This window comes from Athene noctua, chromosome 5 (genome assembly GCF_965140245.1).
Source record: "Athene noctua chromosome 5, bAthNoc1.hap1.1, whole genome shotgun sequence".
Taxonomy (NCBI): domain Eukaryota; kingdom Metazoa; phylum Chordata; class Aves; order Strigiformes; family Strigidae; genus Athene; species Athene noctua.
The window spans coordinates 64,773,467-64,798,902 of NC_134041.1; the positions used below are offsets into that span (position 1 = coordinate 64,773,467).

The 25,436-nt window shown below is 39.6% G+C and overlaps 1 protein-coding gene across 2 annotated transcripts in view; it reads left to right on the forward strand.

The window, feature by feature from the left end:
• DOCK1 (dedicator of cytokinesis 1) overlaps positions 1–25,436 on the forward strand; it is a 314,808-nt gene that overhangs the window by 250,298 nt on the left and 39,074 nt on the right. For both annotated transcript variants that reach the window (XM_074907950.1, XM_074907951.1), the window contains exons 36-44: positions 1,052–1,092; positions 2,407–2,497; positions 6,409–6,528; positions 15,780–15,869; positions 18,391–18,495; positions 21,644–21,785; positions 21,946–22,024; positions 22,303–22,387; positions 24,018–24,104. In XM_074907950.1, the coding sequence (XP_074764051.1) occupies positions 1,052–1,092; positions 2,407–2,497; positions 6,409–6,528; positions 15,780–15,869; positions 18,391–18,495; positions 21,644–21,785; positions 21,946–22,024; positions 22,303–22,387; positions 24,018–24,104 (840 nt within the window). The remainder of the gene's footprint in view (positions 1–1,051; positions 1,093–2,406; positions 2,498–6,408; positions 6,529–15,779; positions 15,870–18,390; positions 18,496–21,643; positions 21,786–21,945; positions 22,025–22,302; positions 22,388–24,017; positions 24,105–25,436) is intronic.

Below are 25,436 nucleotides of genomic sequence, written 5' to 3' on the forward strand. Positions count from 1 at the left end.
GATTTAATGTTGCTTCTTGAGCTGCATCAGAAGGGCAGAGCAGCTGGCAGCAATATTAGGATTATATGGTTTTACATTATTGATCCACCTAGCTCAGAAATCTCTTCTCCTTTAACAAAAGCAAACAAAACTTAAGTAAGAGAAAACAGCAAAAATTTTTCATGTGGCTCAGTTTGACTTTTGAGTTGAACTCAAAACCAGCGAGCAGTTATGTCAACTCAAATGGTATATCCACTGGATAATCCATCATTGCCAACTGTGGTGCGTAGGGACTGTTCTGTATTTCAGTTCTCTTTGAACAGAACAGTTTTTTGTTGGGCTTATTAATCTATTAGTACTGGTTTTATGCATCTATTAGTGGCTACTCAGACTGGTTTAATTTAGCATTGAAATATATTTTAATTCAGTGAAGGAGAAATTTGTGTTTTGTTTTCTTAGATATATTTTAACTTTTGAAGGCAAACTTTAAATTAGATTCCGGAATGCCTTTAATATCTCACCCAATTTGTCATATCTTGCATTTACAATATTTGTAGTGTTAACTAGTTTATCTCAAGACCAGAGGCATTCAGACATTTCTGAAGAGAATGATGATAGTGTGTGGCATATGAAACCAGATAAATAACACTAATCTACCTTTTTATTTCCAAAGCAACTATCAGAATTCCAGAGCAGATGATGTATTGTTCAACTGAGGTTTGGAGTTTTAAATCCATAGAACAACTGTTGCTTAAAAATTATGGGTTTGTGTATTACAAAATTTCAACTGAAAATGGTTAATGATGTGTGACTTGCAAATGCCAGAAGCAAATTTCTAGCAGTACTATTCTTGCAAATTCTTAACCTTTGCAGTGAGACATAAGCCTTAATACACTACATCATGAAACATCACAGCATTAGACTTTATAAGTTAAATAACTTGTGCTCTATCACTAGAGGCGAATTCCATTTTGCAGTTTTGAGGTTGATGTTATGCAATTATTAATTTTTAATTTAGAGCATGTTCCAGACTGTGAAATCAAAGACTTTGTAACAAAATTATGTTTTTCAGAATTTCTACAAGGAGATTGAGAGAGAAGAAATGTACATAAGGTTTGTAAACATGACCAGTGACAAACTCTGCTTGACTTAGTATAGTGTAATTAGAGAAAATTAAGTTCATATTAAGCAGTCACTTGGGGACTGGAGGAAAAGAAGTAATGAAAAAATATACCTTGACAGAACCTGAGTACGTGCAAAAGCCTATCTTCGCTGAGAACAATGGAGCATTAGAAATCAGTCATGACATTTTTTTTTGTCTGCCTCCTCCAACTCCATCAGTTATATTCAGATGAACACTGAAATACTCAGGAGTGTTGTCACATAAAGAAAGTAAATAAGTCAAAAGAAAGCTTAGAAAATAAATAATTTTGCCTCCTAGTGAGGCCCAGCATATGTGACTTGGGGTAAAAAGGACTACTAAATGATATCATGACTGATACTTACTTTAAATGTGAAGGTTTCAGGGACCTTTCAAAATCTATTTTCACACAAAAGGAAAAATGGTAATATTTTGTTAATGGTAATATGTTGTTGTGCTTTTTGTAAACCTCAGGGTTCCTAGTCCTCTATTTGTACTATGGCTTAAAATTGGCTAGACCATTGTGCTAAAATGATGAAGTTTGTGGTTTTAATGCTATTTTAGGTATCTTAAATATTATTCATGAATTCATTCTCAGATGCTTGTTACCTTTTTGGAAGAATTTTCACTTGTGAACTTGCTTCCTCTTGTTTAAATGGATTTAGTTAGTGCTTTATTGGTTTGGAAAAAAAAAAAAAAAAAGCAAAAGGCAGGATTGATAACTGAACAAACACGTAAAGTTACGAGTAGTAGTAGGTCTGCCCTATTCAGCATCTCTATAAAGACAAATTGCCTCTTACTGTCAACCTACCCCCAAAAATCTGTTGTATTTCTGTTAACAAACTTATATGTGTCATATGAGTATCAAAGTTCTGTGTTTTCACTGGGTTTTTCAAAATACAATTTTAATAGTTTTGTGAGGGTTTTTTTAATTGTCACCCAAAAACCCCAACAAAAAAATGAAGAGAATCCCCTTCCAGAGGCGTGATGTTGTTGAAGTTAAGGAAGAAGACTTACATCTGTCTCTATAGATGAACAATTAGAGTGATATCTCTTGCACAGAATCTTTACTGGATTTATTACACATCACGCATTGGGAAAAGAACACAATGGAAATGAAAATGGTCCTAAAGTTTGTCTGCACGCAGAAATCTGAGCTTTAAATAATCCCACCTGTATGTAGTTGCTGGAAGAGGGAGTTGAACCATTGTAGACTTCAAAATAAATTATTGAGTAACATTTAAGAAGCCACTTTTTTTAGGAACCATTGTTTTTATTACTCGCAGGTATTTGTACAAGCTCTGTGACCTGCACAAAGAATGCGATAACTATACGGAAGCTGCCTACACGTTACTGCTGCATGCAAAACTCCTCAAGGTAAACACCAAAATACACCGCACGTTTTGAAAATCACGTTAGCAGTGACCAGGAGCAGTATTGTTTGTCACTCTTACAACATCTGCACTTAAACCTGATGAACGACTGTGTGCTGCTGTTTATGTCAGTTTTATCTTGTGCACGTGTAATTAATACACGCAGGAACGCAGCCCTCTGCCCTTAGCGTATGTCAGGGCACGCTTTGCTCAGCTGAAATGAATGGAAGCGAGCTCGAGTCAAGAATACAAGTTATAAATGGCAAAGCTTTAATCTAAATTTCTTTTAAATATCAAAATTATTTGATGCGAGGAAGCAGCTAAACACATAGCGTAGTAAATCAACTCCCTGCGGAATTGTGTTTGCAAAGGCAGTACAGGGGAGTTCTAGAGACTGTTATCAACTGCTCTTGGGTATCTGTAGATTTGGTTTTGATTTCAGAAACTTAGAGACACAATTCAAACGGCCTTCTTTCCAAGTTCATGCCCTTAAAAGCTACATATAATTCTAATAGCACATTTAAAGAGACATAACAATGTTGCTGTTCTTCGAGAAATGTTTTGGTGTAACCTGCAATATGTATAAATTAAATGTTATCTATACAAAGCACCTGTTAATAAAGCTTTTGAGTTTTTAACACTATATAGCGTCAGTCAGAAATGTAATGAAGCCATATTTCGTAAGCATTAATCTCACTGAAAACTTTGTGGACAGATGGTGTTGTCTCTGTCATGCAGCTTGTTTCAGGATTGTGTCCCAAACGTGGCAACATGTGCCAACCATGATCCTGGTATTATCATATAGAAGGACTCAACAGCAGACACTTGTGTCGTGAAATCACATTTATTACAGCGTAGTCATTACTAGCAGGAGTTTTATGTTTTAATTCTAAAAAGCAGTCAATAGAAAAAGTAACAATCTAAGTTTGATAAGAATTAATGTTTTCTGAAGCGTTTGCTTTAGTCCCATTCTTCTTCCTCACATCTCAGCACATACAGTGAAATCTTTTTCTCTCCAGAGAGACCTGGATCTCTTTCTGCTCCCCTCGAGGATGTGTGGGGCAGAGTCAGGGACAGAATAATTGAGAACTGCATTTTCCCTTTCATCTCTTTCTCGTGCCAGTGACGAGTGTATTGCAACCTTCTGTATTACTGCAAGCCGTCAATATTATTACAGAAACTATGCTAATGGCAGCCCATTTCAGAAAGGAAATTTATCTCGTTCTAAGCTGCAAATTGTTCTTAGCAAACTTTGTTTTAATCTCAGCAGTCCCAAGCAAAAATGCGTGTGTAAAATATCTGTTTTGAAGTAGAAAAGTGAAAGGTGTGAAATTAAATAATTCTAACAGAGGCACTGAGAATTATTCATACCTCAAAAGTGAGTAAACTGCATCCCAGCTATAAGAAGACTAAATACGACGCAGAGCATACATGTGCAATTTAAATTAAGACACTTTGCAAATGTATTTACTCTATTTTAAAATGCAAAGAAGCTTGTTACACAAGTGGACATCAGTGAGATTCATCTGGAGTGCAAAAGCAGTGTAGCAGTAGCTTTTGACATCAGTGGGAGGGGGGGCAGTTGCTGGCCACAGCCTGCTGGATGCAGTCACTTTGGTAGTGACATTTTCTGTGCCGAGACGTGTGTCAGAGAGGTGACGATGTGAGGAGATGGCTCTGACACCTTCCGTCACACACACTGGGGCGGGCGGTTGCCTGTGGGGGCAAGTTCAAGTGAGTAACTCGCTGAGTCCGGGGCTGTAGAGATCTCTCTCGTTCCCAGGAGGGACATAGAACAGGACTGCCAAGGTGTGTAACACCTGCTCATCACATGAATGAACCTTTTAGACAAGGTAAAACATCCATTTCCTTCCACAGGTGCTGTGTTTTCTGGAAAAACGATGGAATAAACCATTCCATAAAATGTCATTCAAACTTTTGCCTACTATGGCTTGAACTTGTTAGTCACTCTGCTTTATGTCACCTTAAATTACAGTTTAGCCAGCTTTGTTTTTTCTTACAGAATGTCTTCAGAGACCAGATGAGTATCCTAATATACTCTAATTCACTGGCAAGAAATACCCAATTTTCTTTTCTTATAATTCAAAGTGGTAAAAGATGGCAGATATAAGGGCAGTATTTACCACAGGTTTACATCACTAATGGATCTTTGTTTATAAAGATAATTACATTATAGCTTGGAATGATTTTATTATAAAAGTGTATCAATCTGTCTAATACAAGATCTTGTTACTACCAGTCGTTAGCAGCGGATGGAGGAGTTCCGTATTGCTTGAGAAGCAGCGATATTGTGGCGTGTGTAACTTTAAGCAATTGAGTTTTTCTGTCAAACCTAGAGGACGGGATTTTCAATGACAGTCATCATTGGCATATATTTCATCACACTGATTTTAATGGGATCACGATTGGGTCAAGACCGAGCTTTCGAGAATTTCACCTTTAAATTTATGAGAAGGCTGTCTCTGTGAGAGAGCCACCGTCATTTTCTCCAGATTACTGCAAGCTGATGAAGCACACTTAAGAAAAGAGACTTTAGTAGTATTTTTAACACATTTAGTGAAAATTAAGATGTTCAAAACTAACAGAAGTTAGCGGCTCCTAGTATGCTGAAAAAAACGCCATTGCATTGCAGACACTGGGAGGTTTACGTTGCTCAGAAACACAACTTTGCAGTACAGAGTTGTCAAAATTGTCTGCTTTAGCCAAAGACAAATGTTTTGGCCAAATTAAGAAGTAATTGGGTGAAATTTAATGAGATCTAGGGGGTAAAATTGGATGATGTAACAGCAGTTCTGTGAATAAATCTAAGGTGCTGATCTCGGCCTGATCTTTTCCTCTTTTCTGAAAGTTCTACATTTTATTTCAGAGGGCAGTCCTCCCCCTTTAGTAACTCTGCTTTTCAGAGAAAAAAGCGAACAGTAATTTATTTTTTTGAACTCGGTTTCTTAAGGCAACAAGTCCTGTTGGAGCACCTGTCCCTGTCTCTTTTTCAGTCTGTGAGAAGTTGTATTTGATTTCAGGGAGGCTTGTCATTTGATTTTACTATAAAAGTGAGTCTCTAGGTAGAGTCTCTCAGGTATTAATTTCCAGCTAGCTTCATGAAAATCAGCAGTTGTGGCAGGGTAGGCTGTGGTCTTAGTGTCCTGACTAAGGAAAAGGCTCCACAATTGTCTCATCCCCGGGTAGGTCGTAGGAAATATTAGTGGGAGGTGAAGAAGGGGTGATGCAAATACTGGAGTCCAGAGGTGTCTGTTGTATCTGTCCCTCCCTGGGCACCAGAATATGCAGGTGCAAGGAAGAAGGGTGTAGGGAATTGCTTGGTCCTCCCAGGTCTAGGAGGAAATCCATTTAATGTCTGGGCCTGGCTCCTCATCCGTTAGGCATTTGCTAGAAGAGCAAGAACTACTAATTGCAGACAGGCTGTATGAAGTTAGTGGCACTCTTCCACGCCTCCAGACGTTCTCGATGAATTTTAGCAGTTTAATTTCTGTGCCTGCCGTCCTTCCCATTTGTAGTGATGTATCTTGGCTTTGGGGCTTCTCTCGACATAAACCTGCAAGAGTTCGTTATGCATTCAGCAGGTTGTACCCATCAGCAGGCCAAGGTCAAGATCATCAAACTCGCTGAGGAGATGAAGCTACCTCAAGAAGCTTCCTTCCAGCTGATATATGTAATTAGCCTCCAATTACAGCATTCAGATAAATGGTCTTGTGCCCAGGGAATCAAAGTACACAACTGCAAAAAAAAAAAAAAAAAAAAAATCTTTGTTAGCAGATTAGCTGCGGTACCAGTTGTTCAAATAAAAAATGTGTATTTTCTTTAGCCTAATTTTACTGACATATTTCATAATTTTTGATTTTCTTTCACTTTTCCCCTCTTTCTTGTATGATTTAGTGGTCAGAAGAAGCATGTGCAGCACATCTTACCCAGCGGGATGGATACCAGGCTGCTACTCAAGGACAGTTGAAAGATCAACTATATCAAGAAATTATCCATTACTTTGACAAGGGCAAGGTAAAAAGGAAAATAAAAAGTCCAAATATGTTTCATTGCTTTTTCTCTCTAAGTTACAAGTTGAATAGTAAACACAGCTTGCATCCAGTGACCTTCAGGGAGCTTTAACTTGTTATAAGTTATTTGGAGTGCTTTATGTAAATGGTCCACCAGCTAGCACTTAAAGATAATGATACTAAAAAAAAGTAAAAAGAAATCAATGGTACATTTATAACTGCTGTGTTAAGGGTAAATATATGTGCATATGATGCCACGGAGAAAATAAAAAAGTGATGCATGTAATTTGGGGGACTTACTTTTTCTGGCAATTACAATAGCTAATGCAATCCTTCAGCTACCCTTGTTTTTTCTCATGTACACAAAATAATTTCCTCAGAGAGTGGATGTCTGTGGTTCACATCGTAAGAAGGCAGAAATATCCTCAGATGAGAATATTTCATGGCAATTGCATCTTTTATTGCAAGATGAGTTTGCATCGGGCATGGCATGGTGGGAAGGGGAGAGCGCTGATGGAACCTGTCCGCAGAGAACTTGGTAGACAGGGAGATGTAGGGATGTATCAGTGTTCGGATATTTCATGCACGAAATGTTTCAATACAGAAGTAGAGATCTCTTTGTCAGAATATTTCAGGAACATAAACTTGGGGGTTTAAAAGCAATCTTTGTTGCATAAATGTAAATGCAAACAAAAATGTCATCTGCCGGGAGAACTAGAATATTATCCAACCATCTCATGTTTTCCAAGTAAGTTCTTAGCAGAATCAGATCAGTATTTTGATAGAAACTTTGCTTAAAAGGTCAAATTTTATACCTTATCTTAACACAATATTTAGAAGTTGTTGATAAATGATGCTCAGAAAATTGTAGTTCTAGACTGGGACAGAGCTGGGCTGCTCAAACCCCGTGGGGCCAGGGATTGTGTAGGTGCCGTGGTGCTTCCACAGAAGATACTCTTGGTTTGCACAACACTCTTCTGCTGCCCCAAAACCTTTTACTAACCCTTTAACAGCGGACAAGGAGAACCTCGTTAGAATTAGGGTCATAGCTGATTTAAAAGTGTATTTTAATATTACGTTCCTCTCCGGAAAGGAAAAGACAGAAATCGCACGTTTTTATTTTGTTGTTTTACATCTTTATGGCTTCACAGTTAGTCTTTTATGGTACTAGTATACAGGCGGTGGGAATTGTTCTTCTGAGCACCAGGCCAATGCGTTTTAGCTGTAAATTAAAAGCTGCAGCATCCTTTATATCTATATTGAAAACAGCCTGTCTTAAAGTTGTCCCCACCCGTTTCAGCTGATAGCGCTGATGAGCTGTTTATATCAACAGCAGGCAAAATACCTGCTGCTTACTTTCCAGCCTGCGCCACATTACACAGCACGGCATCCACGCTTGAGAGACTGTTGTTCGACTGAATAACCATTCTTAAATTTTTCAGATTTTACAACTAGAAATGAGAGAAGGCCCTGCCTGCTTTCGAAAGAAAAAGCACTGAAAACACAGTGTTTTGCCTTCCCCTCAGAGTTAAAGAACCGAATCTTCATTATTCTGAAAATTTTGGCTGAACAATGATATCAAAGGGACCACTGTGATTACTTACTCCTATTCCTTTGTGTAACTCAAGTCACAGGACTCCTGTGTGATTTTTCTGTCTGTGTGTGTGTGAGGAGACGATTAATTTTCAAAGCAGCCTTTCCTAGTTACAGATACTTCTCCTCTCGGTATCTGGTCACTCAAGTTGATGATACCTTTTGGTATTGTTCAATGAAAAGGAAAAAGAAAATCAATATACACTGAGAATATGAGCAGCTTATATGAATTTTCAAATGTCAGGAAGCTCAAACTTGAAGTTTCCACCATAGAATTAAGGGAATCCTCTCATTTGGGATGTTTTGTCCTTGGGTTAAATCAACGTCTCACATTTACTATGCACTTAGCAATTGTAGTCCAGCAGCTACTTTAACTACACCGTTCTGTGATCAGTAACTATCCAGAATAGTATTTGCTGTGCATTTGTAGAAGACTCTATCAATACACTAACCAGTTCTTTTTTTTTTCTTTTTTTTTTTTTTACCATAATCACCCAGCTGTGTCCCTGCCTGGCAGTTCACTCTGGGTTGATCCCACTGCTTTGTTTTCTCTTCCCATAAAGTTCACAAGAGATGTCAGAAGAAGGTCACTGTACCCTGGAGAGCTGCAGAGCTACTTCCAGGCTTTTACAGAAGTTTTTGCTTTAAAGTTGTTGTGAGACTGTGCCTCTTCCTCTCTAACCCAGTGGGTAGGTGGTGGACTCGAGAGGGGAGGTAGATGTGGTTGGAAACATTATGTAGAAGCAATGAAGGAGAGGCTAAAAGGTGGCACTTGGTTTTAAAACGTTGACTTTTCTTTTTTTAAAGGATGGTGTAGTTCAGCCTCTCAAAAATCATGATCCCTCTCTCTACACGGAGTAATTTCCCAGGGGGAATGAGGTTTATTCCCTAAATATTAGCATTCATGGTGAGATTAATTTAGAGGAAGGTATAATCCTCCATATACAGACTGGAATGGAGTGCACCTTTCACTTCTGGACCAGAAGTGCCTGAGAAATTTGTGATTTAACAATGCAGAGTGTGGGCTTGCACTGAAAGCAAGAGTGTGGGCTGAGAACAAAATACTAGCCTTCACCATGAATACCCCTGTTATTTGTAGTTCGAGATCCAGTTAAGATTCCTCATTTTTATTTCTATTTTTTAATATACTGTTCTTAGGAAGCTTGCTTTTTAACTTTTATTTGATTTTGGGTCCTTAAACCAATCTTCTGAAGCACACCTTTCACCTTTAGTGAATTAGCATTTTCAGATACAGCTTCTGTATTTTGCTGTTCTTCTGCTTCATGGATTTGATTCCTTATTAGTAATACTTTTCATTACTCTTCTGAGCAACTTGTTTGCAAAATGAAATGTTGTTACTTTCAAGTTTCCCTAGTATACACCTAGTTTTCTCGCCTTGATTATTATTCTCCACTGTGTTGCACTTTCCAAGTCTCATCTCCATCTCTCTTGGCTTTTGCCCTTAAAAGCCTTATCTTCACGCTTATCACGGCAGTCTAACCTATCCTTTGAACTCCTCTGAAGTGTTTGCTCTTGCTGTGTTTTGCTGAAGCTTTGTAATTTTCAACAAAGCCCTTAATCCAGGGACTTTAAAAATTGGTAGCTTAGAGTATCTCAGAACAAGAAGAAAAAATTGCGGTGGTAGGAAAGGGGGTAAAATTTTGCCCGTGTGGAGCGGTTGATGTTAGTCAGCGCTAATGAACTACTGAAGCCAAGAAATAGTTGGTGTCATTGACAAAGATAAGATTTGATTTTTAAACAGGCCTGTGTGGTCTCTGGAGCCATAAAGGAAGCAGCAGCATTCTTACTCCTGCACGATAAAATGTACAAACAGCAACGAGTTTCAAGTTTGCCAGTGGATGCCGCAGTCTATAAATCAGTATGTGTTTTCCACTGCTCCTTCATAAATTGAAAGCATTGGTCCCAGGGAGAAAAAAGTAAATGAATGCACACTGCTCATTTGTTTCTTCTCCTCCTTTCTTTCCTTTCGCTTCCCCCCTACCACCCCCATTAAAAAAAAAAAAAAAAAAAAAAAAAAAGCTTTTACTGGAGCTACAAAACACAAATTATTTGAAGACTACGCAGTAAATGCCATGCTTTGGCTTAAAATGTGGGTTTTTTCCAGCTCATGGGATGGCATCAAATGGCTTTTTCTTCCTTCTAAGAAGATAGTGGTGAAATTCACCTGTCTGCCAAAAGTCGGCACGAGGCTCATGTCCAGCTCATACCATCAGATCATGAGCCCGTCCTGAGAACTGTGAAGGACAGAGATGATTTTCAGAGGGGAAAGATACAGTATTTGACCGTGTTCCAAATGAATACAGTAAATTCTTTTAAAGGGTTTCCAAGCGTGGCTATATCTTATATATCTTGAATGCAATACTAGCAATAGGGAAATACTGTGTTTTGACATTTCATTTAAAATATTAAGCTTACACGATGGTTAATTAACACTATCTGAAATTTAAACACCTTGGCATGTCCCTCATACATCAGAATATTGCATGATAATATTCTTACCCTAGACTATTTCATTTTTACTGACCGTTAACTCAGCAGGACCTAAGAGGTATCCTAAGATCCTCCTTTGCTGCTGTTAAAGAACCTCCAAAACTAAATTGGATGCTGCAGTTCTTTCTGGGCAACAAGCAATCCAGCTTCAAAAATAAATTGAATTGCTAGGTTTTCCCTAAAAAGATCTCCTTCTGCATCCTCAAAGTCTTTCCCATAACAATTTGCAGCTCGTGTCTACACAACTACATTTAAGCTATACACATTTTTCTTACGGCTTCAGTATAAAAGAAGCATTTTCCTTCCTCTATCGCCAACCTCTCTCTCTGGTACACTCTCCAGATAAATTGTTTCTCGCATTAATGAGTTGTACATCGTACAAATCCTGTGTAGTAGCTCCCCATACGGCTCATTCCTCCAGAAGACCTGCCATGTCCTAGGCAAACCTGGGAAACCTTCCAAGGCAGGAAATCTGTGAGGCAGCAGATTGGGAGTTATTGACCTTCAAGAATATAGATTTCATTTATCAGGATCCTTTGCCACAGCCGTGCTGTTCTCACCTGAATAAATTTGCTCTGTAGTAAACAGAGAAATTTTTCGGAGGGTTGTGCAGGGGATTTTAAACACACGGTTCCTGCTTCTGTTACCGTGTTGGAAAAATCACCAGCTTTGCTTCTGGTTTTGGAGATGTTGCAGGTGTTGTGGTCCAGCTGCACAAAGAGCCAAGGGAAAACCCGGGTGGTTAATGGACTCGTGGACCTCCGGAGTTCAGAACACTTGGCATGTTACAAGTTGAGTTTTATAATGCAACTTCTTGTTGTTCCTTCAGAGGATTGAACCAGACAATTGGATTTCAAAATAGAGATGTTGCAGACTGGGATTTTTAAGAGGTAGCAGCAACCAACAAAAAGTAGTTGCTTTTCTCTAAGACAGATCCCTCGGCTGGAGAGGTGCCAGCTTAGAGCCTGGCAAAAATGGAAAGAATCTTTTCCCACGGTGAGGCACTTCTAACATGTATTTGCAGTATGATAGTTTTATCTCTTCTCTATACCTGAAAGTGTTCCATTAAAAATAATGTGACAAAATATGAGCAGTATAACTTGTAAACTAACTTTTAAAGAATTTTTAAAGTAATTCCAGTAATTTAAGGCAGAAGCAAATGTGGCACATAATACCTGTTTTTTTTCCCCGTGTTCTTCTCCACTTACAGATAGGGGAATGGTTATTAGGAAGAATGCTACGATTGTGGGATTACTGTGTCTTTATTGTAGGTGAATTAAATCTGTATCATATTTAATTTGAGGATTCTTTTTTTAGGCTCTGAAACATTTATAAAATTCATTATTAATATTAATATTCAGTAACATCTAAAGGGTTTATTCAGGTTGAGGTAGATGCAACAGAAATGGAGCCTCCGCTCTGGTGCGTTTACACTCGACTGGCAAGGGTGGGAAGGGAAAAAAAAAATAATGAAAACCAAGATTTCATTCTGCTAAAGTTGATATTGGTGGCAGTGCTGTGCTACCTATAAGCATTGATGTGCAAGCAGTGCCTTTGACAGCACTGCTCTGGTTTTAGAATCAGACTGGTTTGGGTTGGAAGGGACCTTAAAGACCATCCAGTCCCATCCCCCTGCCCCGGGCAGGGCCACCTTCCACCAGCCCAGGTTGCCCAAAGCCCCGTCCAACCTGGCCTTGAACCCTTCCAGGGAGGGGGCAGCCACAGCTTCTCTGGGCAGCCTGTGCCAGGGCCTCACCCCCCTCACAGGGGAGAATTTCTGCCTTACATCTCATCTGAATCTCCCCTCTGTCAGTTTAAACCCGTGACCCCTTGTCCTATCCCCACACCCCTGATCCAGAGTCCCTCCCCCCTTTCCCGCAGCCCCTTTCAGCCCTGGGAGGCCGCTCTAAGGTCTCCCCGGAGCCTTCTCTTCTCCAGCTGAACCCCCCAACTCTCTCAGCCTGTCCTCACAGGGGGGCTCCAGCCCCCCAGCATCTCCGTGGCCTCCTCTGGCCCTGCTCCAACCAGCAGGTCCATGTGTTACCTGAGGTGCTGATGAGCTCCAGAGTGCTGCAGCACTATAGATGACGGTCCGGGTCGGGCTCGCTGTGGTGACCCGTGGGCCGCAGAGCCGCAGCGGCACGATGGCACTCATGCTGAGCAACCCCAACACGGCGTTTGAGCCCGCTCGGCTCCTCTCCTCCCACTGCTCATCCAGAATCCCCTGCCTCGTGATGATCAGGTGCAGTTAGTTAGCGTTAAACATCACACAGCCTGAGCACTGAGCCCGTGCTTTGAGTTGCCAGACGTGCTTTGGAAACGCGTCGCGATGTCTGTGCTTATCCGGGATTCAGTAGAGGAACTGAATGAGTTTGTTTACAGTGTCGATGCAAATCTAAAATTATTTAGACTTCCATTTATTTCCAGTCTCGTTCAGCTCCAAAACTGTTTGCCTGAGATCATCTATAAATATTTTCACAACAGAAAAGAGAGTAGAAGTGCTTCGGGTTTGGAGAGGGACTGGTTAAATCTGGAAGACACAAACAGAACCAGGGCAAGGAAAATTATGGTAACACCATTTTCTTTGAAATGAAAATGTGCAGAAGTTATGGATGACTGAAGTTAAAAGAGAAAATGACAGTCAATAGCAAGAAAGGTTAAGTGATTTTGAAAGGTTTCACTTGCTGACTTACCAAACAACTGAATATTACTTTAGTTTCTGTACGTTGGTAGTGTATTGCTCTTCGGAGTCAAAAGCAACTCAGCCTAGTATGTGAAAATGTACTCCATTTTCTTCAACTATGCTTTTGCTCTTAAACTCATGTTAATTTTTGTTTAGAAATAAAATATGCTCTGTATCATCATTGTAGATTAGATTCATAATACAGATAAAAAAATTTAGATCCTTCCGTTGACAAAAATTGCGTTGCAGAGTGTACAATCCGCCTTGTGATTTCCTGCAGACGTGATCCCTCATTACGGTGATTGTAATTAGTCATTCTGATGCGTTTTTTTCATCTTCAAGGCACTTTACAAACATGAGGTAACTCATGCTCATTCCAGTCCTCTTCCCGAGATAAATAATATTATGAACCTTGTTGTAGAAATGAGAAAAATCAAGAGAAGGGGTCAAACATCACGTGGAGCTGTAAGGAAATGTTAATGTAGGTACCAGGCTCTGCCCCTTGTGAGTATCCATCACATTTCTGTCTCAGATTAGGTCACCGCTCAGTCTCTGCTTGCCCAAGCATCTGCCAGTTTGTTTTCTTGAGAACTCAAAAGCTCATTTTCCCTCACTCAGCCATTCCAATGTAGTTTCTGGCCCATATTTTCTCTTCACTCCCATACTTTGAGAGCATAAATCTCTGTCCTTTCTTTCTGCAATCTCCCGTAACTATTTTTCCTTTTGCAACTCCTCATCTCCTCCACCATCAGTAGCTCCCAGCTTCTTCAGGCTGCTGCTTCCCTCTCAGTCTGCCAGGACAATTTTTCAGTCCATCCTTGGGTTTGCAGGATGGGTGCCCTCCACTTGAAAATTGGCTCCTCGTTTCCAGAGAGGAGCAGAGACAGAGGGCACACCGGTGGGACCCGAGCCACGTCTTGCTTTTGTGGCATTGGCATGTTCCGGGGGCGGGGGGAGGCTTACTGAGTATTGAGCCTGGCTGGCCTCCAAATTGCCAATTCCTAGGGAAAAAAAGATATTCTAGGTCCCAGTCTGGTGTTCGTGCCACTAAATCACAGGTAGCTGTGCCCTGCCTGACTCCTCGGCCAGTGCTGACAGCAGCCTTGGTCATACTGACAGTCGTATGAATGCTCAGTGTTTTACTTTTTTTTTAAATCAGCAGCTAGAACTAGGAGTTTTCCTAAAAGTCTTATTTTTTTCCAAGTCTTCCTGATATGCAAAGCTATGTGATTTCAACTTGCAGATCAAAAGACAAATACAATTCACCCGACGTTGATTTTGGTCTTTGAGTGGTGGGATTTCATTTGTCTGTTTGGGGGGATTTTGTTTTTCAGGGTGTCAGGGGGGTGTAAAATATTTATTTACTCAGTGCTTTAAAGAAGATGGGATTGGGGCGTCTGTATGGGGCGGGTGCAGGACTCGGTTGAGGCTGTTCCCCTTCTCCTTCCCCAGCACCCAGCTCCCACCATCTTTGGAAGTTGTGGTGCTTCACCTCAAGGTTTTCATTCCCAAAGGTGGATGTTTTCGGGGAGCGATGGGGAAACATGCTCAGCCCTTTTCCTCAGCCCTCCTTCATCTGACCGCTCTTGGGCAGCTGCAGCCATCTCGGTGTTGCACCAGGGCACGGACCGTGTGGCCTGATGCTGAGAGGAGAATTGAGTGGTGTGGACAGGGGATTTAAATGTAAGATGAAGGGTAATACAAACCAAACAGATTTATCACTCATTCTAAATCTCATTTTTTTTTAATAAAGTGAGGTCAGCAGTGCCAGCCAAATTTCAGTAGCAGAGAAAAATCATCAAGTTTGATCTTACATAGCCTGGTGTGATAATTTCAGCATCTTTTGGGGGTTGAGTGGTTCTTTATATTTAGAATAGAAAAATGTGAGAAATACACATTTAAAAACATTCTTGCTGCTCCTCATTAAGATTGTTGGCTTCTGAAGAGTTGAAGGATATTGTTAAATTTCTTTGGGTCAGTTGAGACGGCTGCTGAATTTCATGGTTGAAGAACAAGAGAGGAAAAAAACCCGATGGAAATATAATGAATATTTGTTCAAAGCAGTATCTGCAAATTGCCTGTCCTGTCTAATATAGATTATAGATATTAGAGGGAGAGAGGTGATTATGAACTATAATCAATCAACAGCATTTATCCAAAGTCCTGGGTTTTGGGTTTCTTTGAGGGCAGGTCGTGTTTACACGCTATTGGATATCTAGTTGGGCTAGCAGGAATAATTTTATTTCTGAAGCAATTTGATCATTTTCCTTGATATGCATCAAATAGAGACATGGGTAACGCTGCCACAGCTATTTGGCATATCAGATGCACAGTGTTTGCAGGCATGTGACACAATTCATTTTATTGTGCTTTATTAAGATTTATTTTATTTCAATGTTATTGTTTAACCAAGGTTTGTAATTCAGGTTCTTTGTTGTTTTGTGGTTTGGTTTTTTTTTTTTCAACAGATGTGGGAAGAGGCCATTGCCTTGGGTAAAGAACTTGCAGAACAGTATGAAAATGAAATGTTTGATTATGAACAACTCAGTGAACTGCTGGTAGGTTTGTTTTTTTTAATGACATAGACACTGCAACAATTTTTTCAGTATTTCTAAGCTTTTAAAATTCTATTGAAAATCTCTCTTATGACAGTAAAATGCAGAAATAGATGCCTTCTTTGGCTTTCTTGGACGAATGTTGATTAACTAGCTACCACTGGAGTGTCTGAAAAAGATTGAAATTTTTTTTTTTTTTTGTTAGCTGAAAGAAAAAATGTTTTGATAATGTTAAGCTGATTTATTTGGGGTATAAAAGGAAATTTGGAATTTAAATATAAATAGGAACATGAAAAAATCCCCATTCTCTCTCAAGTGTCTTTCCATATTCACGTTTCTTTTTTTAGGTATGAATAATCCCCAAGCATTCATGTCTAGAGTCAGTTATTTTTGCCCTGATGTTACCCATTCATTTTGCCTGCACTGGTTTTTTTTCTCCTGTTCTTCTCCAAAATGATAAATGGCAGCTGTCATTGTCCCTCATAACTTCTCAACCATTTTCACAGGAGTTGGGACATGATTCTAGTTTGGTTCTGAAAAGTCTTGACTTCTTGATACGTTTTACCTTTGTACTCACCAGAGTCCTTCATTTCTTTGAATTTTTTATCTGCTTTATCCCTTAATACGGTGTCATTGCACTCTCTTTCTCCAATGACACCAGTGCTCAGTTTGAGGGTGGGTAGAAGCCATCTCCCCAGAAGCATCTCATCCCCATCTCCCCAGAATCTCCCTTCTTGGGGAGGAAAGAATAAAGGTAAATACCACTTCTCTCGATTTTATGGTTTGTTCACTCCTTTACATCACTTTGTTTTGTCCAGTTCCCTAGAGCTGAATTTATAGCCCTTTTTGATGGTTCTCCTTATGTGGCACTTTAACTGGTTTTAGTGTCAGACTGGTTGTATTGATTTGTCTAACGAATCTGGAGCCTGGTTCCACGTTGCTTTGTACTGCAGGAGGGAAGGGATGCGTACGCAGAGCGTTTCTCAGGTGCCGTGGTGTGCCAGAAGGGTCGTCCTTGGCCTGCTGCCTGCACCACTGTTGGTAGGGCTGTGTTCAGTAGAGAATATTTTTCATTTCAATATAAAAGGAATCTGGTAGAAATTGTTCCTCAGCTAGAAATGATGCTCATGTGTCAGATATGATTATTCACTAGTGGGTAGCTACTCTCCGAGTACCTTATTTTTAATTTTCCATCTCCTTTATGCTTGCACGTGGGACACGAATGGCTGTGTCACAAAGGCAACCACTCTTTACTTACCATACTGAATCTGTTTTGGAAGAGCCTGAATTTACACTTTATACATTGTAGCTAATAACACCGAGTTATGTATTTTTCACCATTTCTCTTGCACAGTAAATATGTCATTATTTACATTAAGTTACATAATTTCAGGCAGTGGTGTAAACCAGTGGTATAATCTGTGTCTGGAAATGGAGTTTCTCCCTCTTCTAATAGGGGAGACCCAGAACTTCCAATTCTCACATCAGACAACCAAGTTTATCTGCTCTTTATTTATCAGACAGGAGAAATTGAGAGAGATGTCACAAAAAATAAGTACCTGCGTGCATTGGGCATTCATCCCCAATAAGGCAAAGATCAAAATTCATGCTCCCACGTGAGCCAGGTCTCATATACCCCATGCCGAATAGCATTAGCATGCTAGCTCTTTTTTTCCCCCCACAGTAAAATTTAAGTTTCTTGTTTCTTTCTGTTCTCCCTATTGTCTCTTTTATTCGAGCAATATTAAATATTAGATTCTAATACAATTCACAGATGACAAAATAGTTTTGCTACTGGTGAACTGAGAAATACACGACAGATTTGGGTCTTTGAAGTCTTCTTGCCATTCACTGTTACCTCTTGTAGACGAGAGTAGTAAACCTCACCGCAGATCAGAATTTATTCTCTTACAGAAACTAATAGACTAAAAAATAAGTTAATGAGCAAATAGTCTGAAGCTGCACTATTGTTATTATTTCATCATTTGAGATAAAAGAAGGATTCTGCTTTGAAAACAGACGGTGTCTGACATGCGTGTATTTTTTTCCAAAAGTGAAATTTTTCTGCATTCTCAACTGCATGCGTTCCGTGTGCAAAGAAATAGTTGTAAATATGGAAAAGAAGTAGCAGAAAAATGTAATGAAGTCTAGCAGCCGAAAACTGAGACATCAGCACAGTTGAGATGAGCTGGCTTGAGCGGTACGTGCTTCATCGTTCCAGTGTTTCGGCATCAGCAGTGTCACAGCCGAAGGGAATTCAGGCTGCCTTGTGAATTCCTGGCCTCATCAGAATTGGGGTATTGGATATGGACCAGTGAGGTTCACCAAGATGAGCTGAAAAATAATGGCTACAGTCTAGTATTTCAAAATATTAGCATATATCTGATAGAAAGGTGAAGAAAAAGGGACGAATGAAACATGGACATCTTTAAGTTAGAGATACACATAAAAGAGTTCTTTATCTTAAGTATAAGGAATCTCCTTAAAATTTAGATCATTAAAATTCCTTCTATTTATTTTGCAGAGGAAGCAAGCTCAGTTCTATGAAAACATTGTGAAAGTGATAAGACCGAAACCAGACTATTTCGCTGTTGGATACTACGGCCAGGGATTTCCAACATTCATAAGGGTAAGTAATTGTCCAACCTTTTTCCACAGACCGTAGCAAGGTTTCCTGCCTTGGAAATGGCCCTAGGTTGTGGAGAAAGTCCATTACAGTCCAATATTTACAATTTACCTAACACTGATGGTTGGGTTTTAGGTGTAAAACACAAATGTCATATTTTTTCCTGTCCAGTTTCTAATATTGAATAGTTGAATTTTAGTAGAGGAGCTGCTTCTTCAAACATATCCAATACTTTATACTTCTTGAGGGTATCACTAGAAATGAAGATATACCACCCAATCCCTAAATCAGGGTAATAAGCAGCACCATCTGAAATGGTGACATTTTTGCCTGACAGGTGTGTATATAAATATATGAGTATGATAGAGAAACCTTTTGTATGTGACCGTGTTTCCATGTGAGTGTCCTTTCCAGCATAGTCACTAAAATGAATATCAGAGATGTATGCGATACCTTTAAAAGCAATCTTTTATCATTGATTTTCCTGAGTCATGTGTCAGTTTAAAACATATGTCACGTGGTTGATGCCAGCAATGTAAATCTAGTAACATTTTAGATATTTTTTTTTTTTTTTTTTTGCTGATACCAGGATTGCTCTGGAGTTGAGTTAGTAGCTAAAGAAGGGTAGGGATTGAACACCTGTATCGTGAGTCCCTGCACTTGGCAGTCAGTGACATGGAAATAACACGTTAGCTGTTTAGCTGCTGTGCTGCTCATGTCTCTCTTAAAAGCTGAGGATCTTCAATTTGGAAAGAGACTCTCTCTGTGGAGGAGTTACAGTAGATTAAGGCAGTTCAAGACAGAAGAAAAAAATTATTACTATTCTCAGATTATTCTCTGAGTCCAGGAGACTCAGAGAGATTTATTCTCAGGCCAGGGGCTGGTGGTAGGTTTCCTTCTGGAAATACTCATTTAGGAGACGAGTTTCTGCTTATAACTGAGTTATTGCATCTTAACTCTCTCATATTATGTCATAATAAATACCAGGAACAAGATGAATCCAGCAAGTGCTGATAAAGCTGGGTTTGTCACGTACTTGTTAGCTGGTCTTGCATGGTTTATTAAAATAAAGTAGAGAAAGGCTTTAAAAAATCCTGAGAAATAAACCTTTCACTTAACTGTAGAATCACAGAATCACAGAATGGTTTGGGTTGGAAGGGACCTTAAAAATCATCTTAGTCCCACCCCCTGCCCCGGGCAGGGCCACCTTCCCCCAGCCCAGGTTGCCCAAAGCCCCGTCCAACCCGGCCTTGAACCCTTCCAGGGAGGGGGCAGCCACAGCTTCTCTGGGCAGCCTGTGCCAGGGCCTCACCCCCCTCACAGGGAAGAATTTCTGCCTCAGATCTCATCTGAATCTGCCCTCTGTCAGTTTAAACCCGTGACCCCTTGTCCTATCCCCACACCCCTGATCCAGAGTCCCTCCCCCCTTTCCCGCAGCCCCTTTCAGCCCTGGGGGGCCGCTCTAAGGTCTCCCCGGAGCCTTCTCTCCTCCAGCTGAACAACAATTTTATGACACTGCTATAGGGAAGACTTATGTTATCAGGAATCTTTAAAACGATGAATGTACAATAAAATCACTGATAACTTTGCAAAGGGGATTGTGGCTGTGAGTTGTTGTGAAATTTTATCACAGGTACAGTTGCTCTCAAGAGTGCAACGTGATCCTCTAGAAACATCACGAATATCCAGCGGTCCAGAGCTGCTAACAGGAGAGGGGCTGCCCTGGGGTCACAACAGGCACAGCAGTAGCCAGGGGTGAGCCTCTCTCAGCTTTAACTCAGCCCTGTAAAAGACAAAATCACAGAGAGCACACCACAGCTCTCCTGCGAAGCGCTGTGTTAAACTGCAGAGTCAGAGGGATGCGATGCGCAACAGCGTTAATCCGGGATATTACATGGAACTGCTTCTTCTCTTCACAGCTGAATGGGGTTTTTTTAAGTGCAGGCAAACACATTGGTTTACAAAAGCCTTGTGGATTGGTCAGTTGATAATAAACGAGCGGTAAAAACTCTGAAAAATAAAGTGCCTTGCTGATTGAGAAATTCCTCAATACACGCTTTTTCTTCTGGAATTTTTCCTGTGAAATACAGATATATAGACATGAATTACAGGTATATATACAATTCTTAGGCATCTGCCCTTTTTTCTTTTTTCCCCAAAATAGAGAGTATTCTTTCATCTGTGCATTTCAAAGGGCACTGTTGCAGAACTAAACCCAACTGAACAAATGTAAACTATTCCCATTTTCTACCCCAAGTCCTAACATCCTTTTTCTAATAAGTGCTGTCTAATTTTTCCACCAAATGTTCATTTTGAGATGAATAATGAGGGTATGCACATTCAGATGCAAGTGTTACATTCATATCAAAACTTTCTTTAATATGTTTGATCAATTAAAAATATGCAAGTTGTGTTTTACATTTTTCTTTAGAATTTAATGTGCTTGTTCAGTATATAGATGGAATGTATAAAATATATCTTAATTTTCTTTATTGTGAAAAGAAGAAACCAATACTTAGAAATACAATATACATAATTTAAAAGTTATGCTGTCTGCAGGCAACTGTACAATGGCAAGAATCTAATAGACTGATAGGAAGTCTAGGGTGTATCAGTCTTCCAGAACGAATCAGTATCTTTGTACCTTCCTCCTAAAATTAGCACCATTTTCTGTTTATACTTTTCTCTACTACTCTTGCTCGCTCACCTCAATGCCTTTTAATAAATGTTTGTGTATAAAAAGCCTAATTCTGCTTATTTAAATGCATTCCACCTTTAGCCGGGGAAGGTGGATGAGAGGAATTGCAGAGAAAGATCTTGGATTTGGCAGAGGACATAATTAGTATTAATACATTTTCAGTGGGCACCTGTTTTATAGATTCTTGAAATCATGTATTTGGATCCTGTTGAATTTGGTGTAGTTTATACATATGACTAAAGCTAAGCACGTGCTTGATGATCTCAGCACTGAATTACAGGTAAGGAAATCCATTTGTGCTTTACTGAATCGGCATTAAATGTTTGTCAACTACTGATTATATCATAGTGTGAGGGGTGTAAAAATTTCTCATTTAATAGCATTGGAGTCAACGCTTCTGAGATCCCAGTTCATTGCTAAGGATTAGGATTTCACCTCTTGATTTGTTTCCAGAACAAAGTCTTCATTTACCGGGGAAAGGAGTATGAACGTCGTGAAGACTTCGAAGCAAGGCTGTTGACTCAGTTTCCAAACGCAGAAAAAATGAAAACAACATCTCCACCAGGCGATGACATCAAAAACTCCTCCGGGCAGTGTATCCTTGGGTTGTACGGCCACACACACCGAGGATTTATGGCCCAGACTTCTGGCTTTGGGGGTGGAATGTGTTAATTTTGTTGTTCTGTCCTTTCTTCGTGTTCCTGTTGTACTGTGTAATTGAAACTCGCTTTTCAGTTCTTAACCCCTGATTTCAGATATTCAGTGCTTTACTGTAAAGCCAAAACTGGATTTACCATCTAAATTTCACAGGCCAGTGTCAGAACAAATCGTGAGGTGAGTTTACGTTGGTTTTGCAATTTTATCAGTCTCCTTTATAACACTTAGTTCTTGTTGTTGTATAACAAACCTGTACACAGCCAAGAAGGGTGGTAATTGCCAGAACATTCCATGGGTACTCTTAATATTAGCAGAGATTCCATCCACCCCCTGGAAAACAGTGGTCCCATAATCATTTTATGTTTATGCAGAAACTTTTTTCCTGGTGATACAGTTTAGCAGCAATTTCCAAACAGATAGCATTTGATTTTCATCGTGCTTTTCCCTTTTTTCAGTTTCTATAGGGTGAACGAAGTCCAACGGTTTGAGTATTCACGACCTGTTCGAAAAGGAGAGAAAAACCCAGACAATGAATTTGCGGTAAGAAAAAAAGAAAAAAAAAAAACCAACTTTTGAACACTTTGGGGGTTTTCTTGTTTATTCCCCTTCGTTTTGAGAATCTGAACCATTTGTTATATTTGCTTGTTGAAAAATAAATCCTAGGTTTAAATGTGATTATTTTTCATAAAAACTCAAGCCAATTTATCACATTCTGATTTAGACCACTAGAAAAAGCAGACAAAGCTGTATTTATTTTGTTAAAAACCAACTATTTTGAGAAAGAAATTTAAAATCGTTATACCTGAAAGGATAGATGTGCTTTGCCAATACTTGTCTTGTCATGAAGATTCTAATCAGGTATCTTGTAAAAATCTTTTTGCAGCAGTACTTTTTTTTTTTTTTTTTTTTGCTAAACCATTTGTTTCATCTAATGGTCAATAAAACTCCCTTTGAGCACAGCTTGTATTCATCAAAATGTTTACAACAGGTTACATCAAGTTGATTGCCTTTTCTTTTTTATAGACACTATTTTATTCACAGGGGTTCTAGTGGGCGCAGTTAGTAGTAAAGTAGTAGTAGTAGTAATTAAAGTAATAAATTAATGCATCATTTCTTGAGTGAAGATCTTGGTTTTCTGTGTAGTAGCAGGCTCCAGTCTAATCAATGTGCCAATAAATGCTGAGTATTTGGTTTCCTACAGCTAAGATTGCATATTCATTCGGAGACCTCTCCAGTGTCTTTGGCTTCTCTTGGTGGCTGTTATAGCAAAAATTGCTAATTTGCTAAGCTATGTGGGTTTAGCTGAGGAGGCATGAAGCCCTCTTTTTCAATATGCTTTGTGTATAGATAAAAAAAAACCACATAGGTTTATCTAAATCACTTTGAAAGCTCGTCTTCTGTTAATGGAGGATGGAACAAACAATTCTGTTTTTAAAAAGCCTCACAATAAATGAGATGAATTACCAATATATACCAGTTCTAACAAAATGGGATCAAGAGATGCCTTTGACATTGGTTATGAAGCAAATAAAGGCATGTAGAGGAGAAAATGTTAAATCACATATCCTTAAATTCAAACCAGTGGGGAGGTGCTATAGCAAAGCCGGTGGAGTTTGCAGCTCAGATGAAATCACGGAATCACAAATCCAGGTCGGGACTTGCGGGTCAGGGCCCTCGGGAGGGCTCAGGTCCACCCTCTGTTCCAGGCAGGGCAGGCTCTGGGGTCAGGCCTGGCTGCTCGGGGCTTTCCCCCACAAAGTCCTGAAACCTCAGAGGATGGAGACGGCCGGGCCCAGCCCGGGGAGCCCATCCCTCAGCCCCTCTGCCCTCCTGGGGAAGAAGCTTCCCCTGTATCAAGATGTTATATTTTTTTAGAGGATGGTCCTTAAAAGCTCTCATAGGAAAAAATGACAGTCCAGTAAAACCAGTGAATCTTTTACATAGTGTCCTCCTTTGGTGGGAGAGCAGTGGTTCTCTACTAAATCATGTATCATCAGATTTAAATCAGTGTGTCTCCGTCATCTCCCCAAGCAGATAGAGTTTGAAATTTCCCCCCGGCTTCGCAATGCCTGTCCTACTGAGGCTCCTTTTCCTGATTATAATGTTTTAAGGCTTTGCTTAAGATAAAAGCTCTCAATCTGATAAGGAGATGTTTATGTTCTATTTGCAGAACATGTGGATTGAGAGAACCATCTATGTGACAGCGTATAAATTACCAGGGATTCTGAGGTGGTTTGAAGTCAAATCAGTTTTCATGGTAAGATCAATTTGGCTTTATTGAGATTGCATAAAAGAATGGGGCTCTTATACAGCCAGGGAGCATTTATATTTCTGTATGACTGTGCTTCAATTCTGTGAACAAGCAATCAATGTGACTATATCTGGCACCCTAAGACAAGGGCAGCTTGCTTGCTGAGGATGCTGATTGACTGAGGGTGCTCAAGTAATGCTTTTCCACTCCTGAGAGAAGACAATGTGGGCTGACTCTTCCAGGCCTTTAGGGCAAGGTCCGATCAAGTGCTTGAAGTACTTTTATTTCTGGCTTCCAGCAGGTGAGCCATTAGAGCCTGCAGAGTTAAGCCATGTGCCTAAAATGAAGAGCAACCCGAGGTGGTGTAGGGGAACCTGACTACATCAAAATGAAATTAGTCTGCGTTTCCAAAAAGAGGATTTTGGTGTTCCGATTGTAATATATTCAAAATATACCGTATATCAAATGTATTGTATGTGTCTGCGTTTCTTCTCTACATATTGTTTGTGATTAAAGGTCAGTTTTGCTTCTTTTTCCACAGTTAGCTAAAACATACCCCAGCAACCTCACGGAGTAACTCCAAATTACGCATTTCTCTGTTCTACCATTTAGACTGTTTAGATAAGTCATATCCATTAAATGCCTTTAAGATTAAATTATTCTTATGCAGCTGTAATTTTTAAGTAGCAATAAAAACATTGTTACTGCAGTTTTGAAATCTCTCTTGTGAGGCTTATTTTTAAAGGAAAAGAACGATTTGCATATGATTAATTAAAACCTTTTTCATTGCTCCATTGAGGTTATGTTGGACAGTTGTATTTAGATGAACAGAAGTAATGCAGAAAATTACTATGGTATCTATAGTAACAGAATATGAATGTGATGTTTGACAGTAATAGGCAGCTGAATAAAATACATTGAATTTTTAATGAATTTTGTATTTTCAATATAATCCTGATAGAGAAGATTGTATTTATCTTCATGATTGCAAAAAGTGTTGTTTCTAAAGGCTGGCAAATCTGATGAAAGTCTCTTTTCGTTACAAGTTAAGAGCACAGCCTGGCAGGTTGCTTTATGCAGGCAGTTTGTATACACACACCTTTAACACGGTGCTCGTAGTCAAAATGTGCATAAATCCTGGGAGGGAGCTTTCTATAAGCTTTTGTAAGTAAGGATTATATTAGTTGCATAGCTAAAAAATGATACCAGAATGGAACTTAATAATATGTGGGAAGACAGCAACGGATAACTTTTGACCTAGCTCTGGCGTAGTTACTACAAAATTGGTATTGACTTTCTTCAAGATTCCTGTCAGCTAAAATGCTGGAAGCACGATCA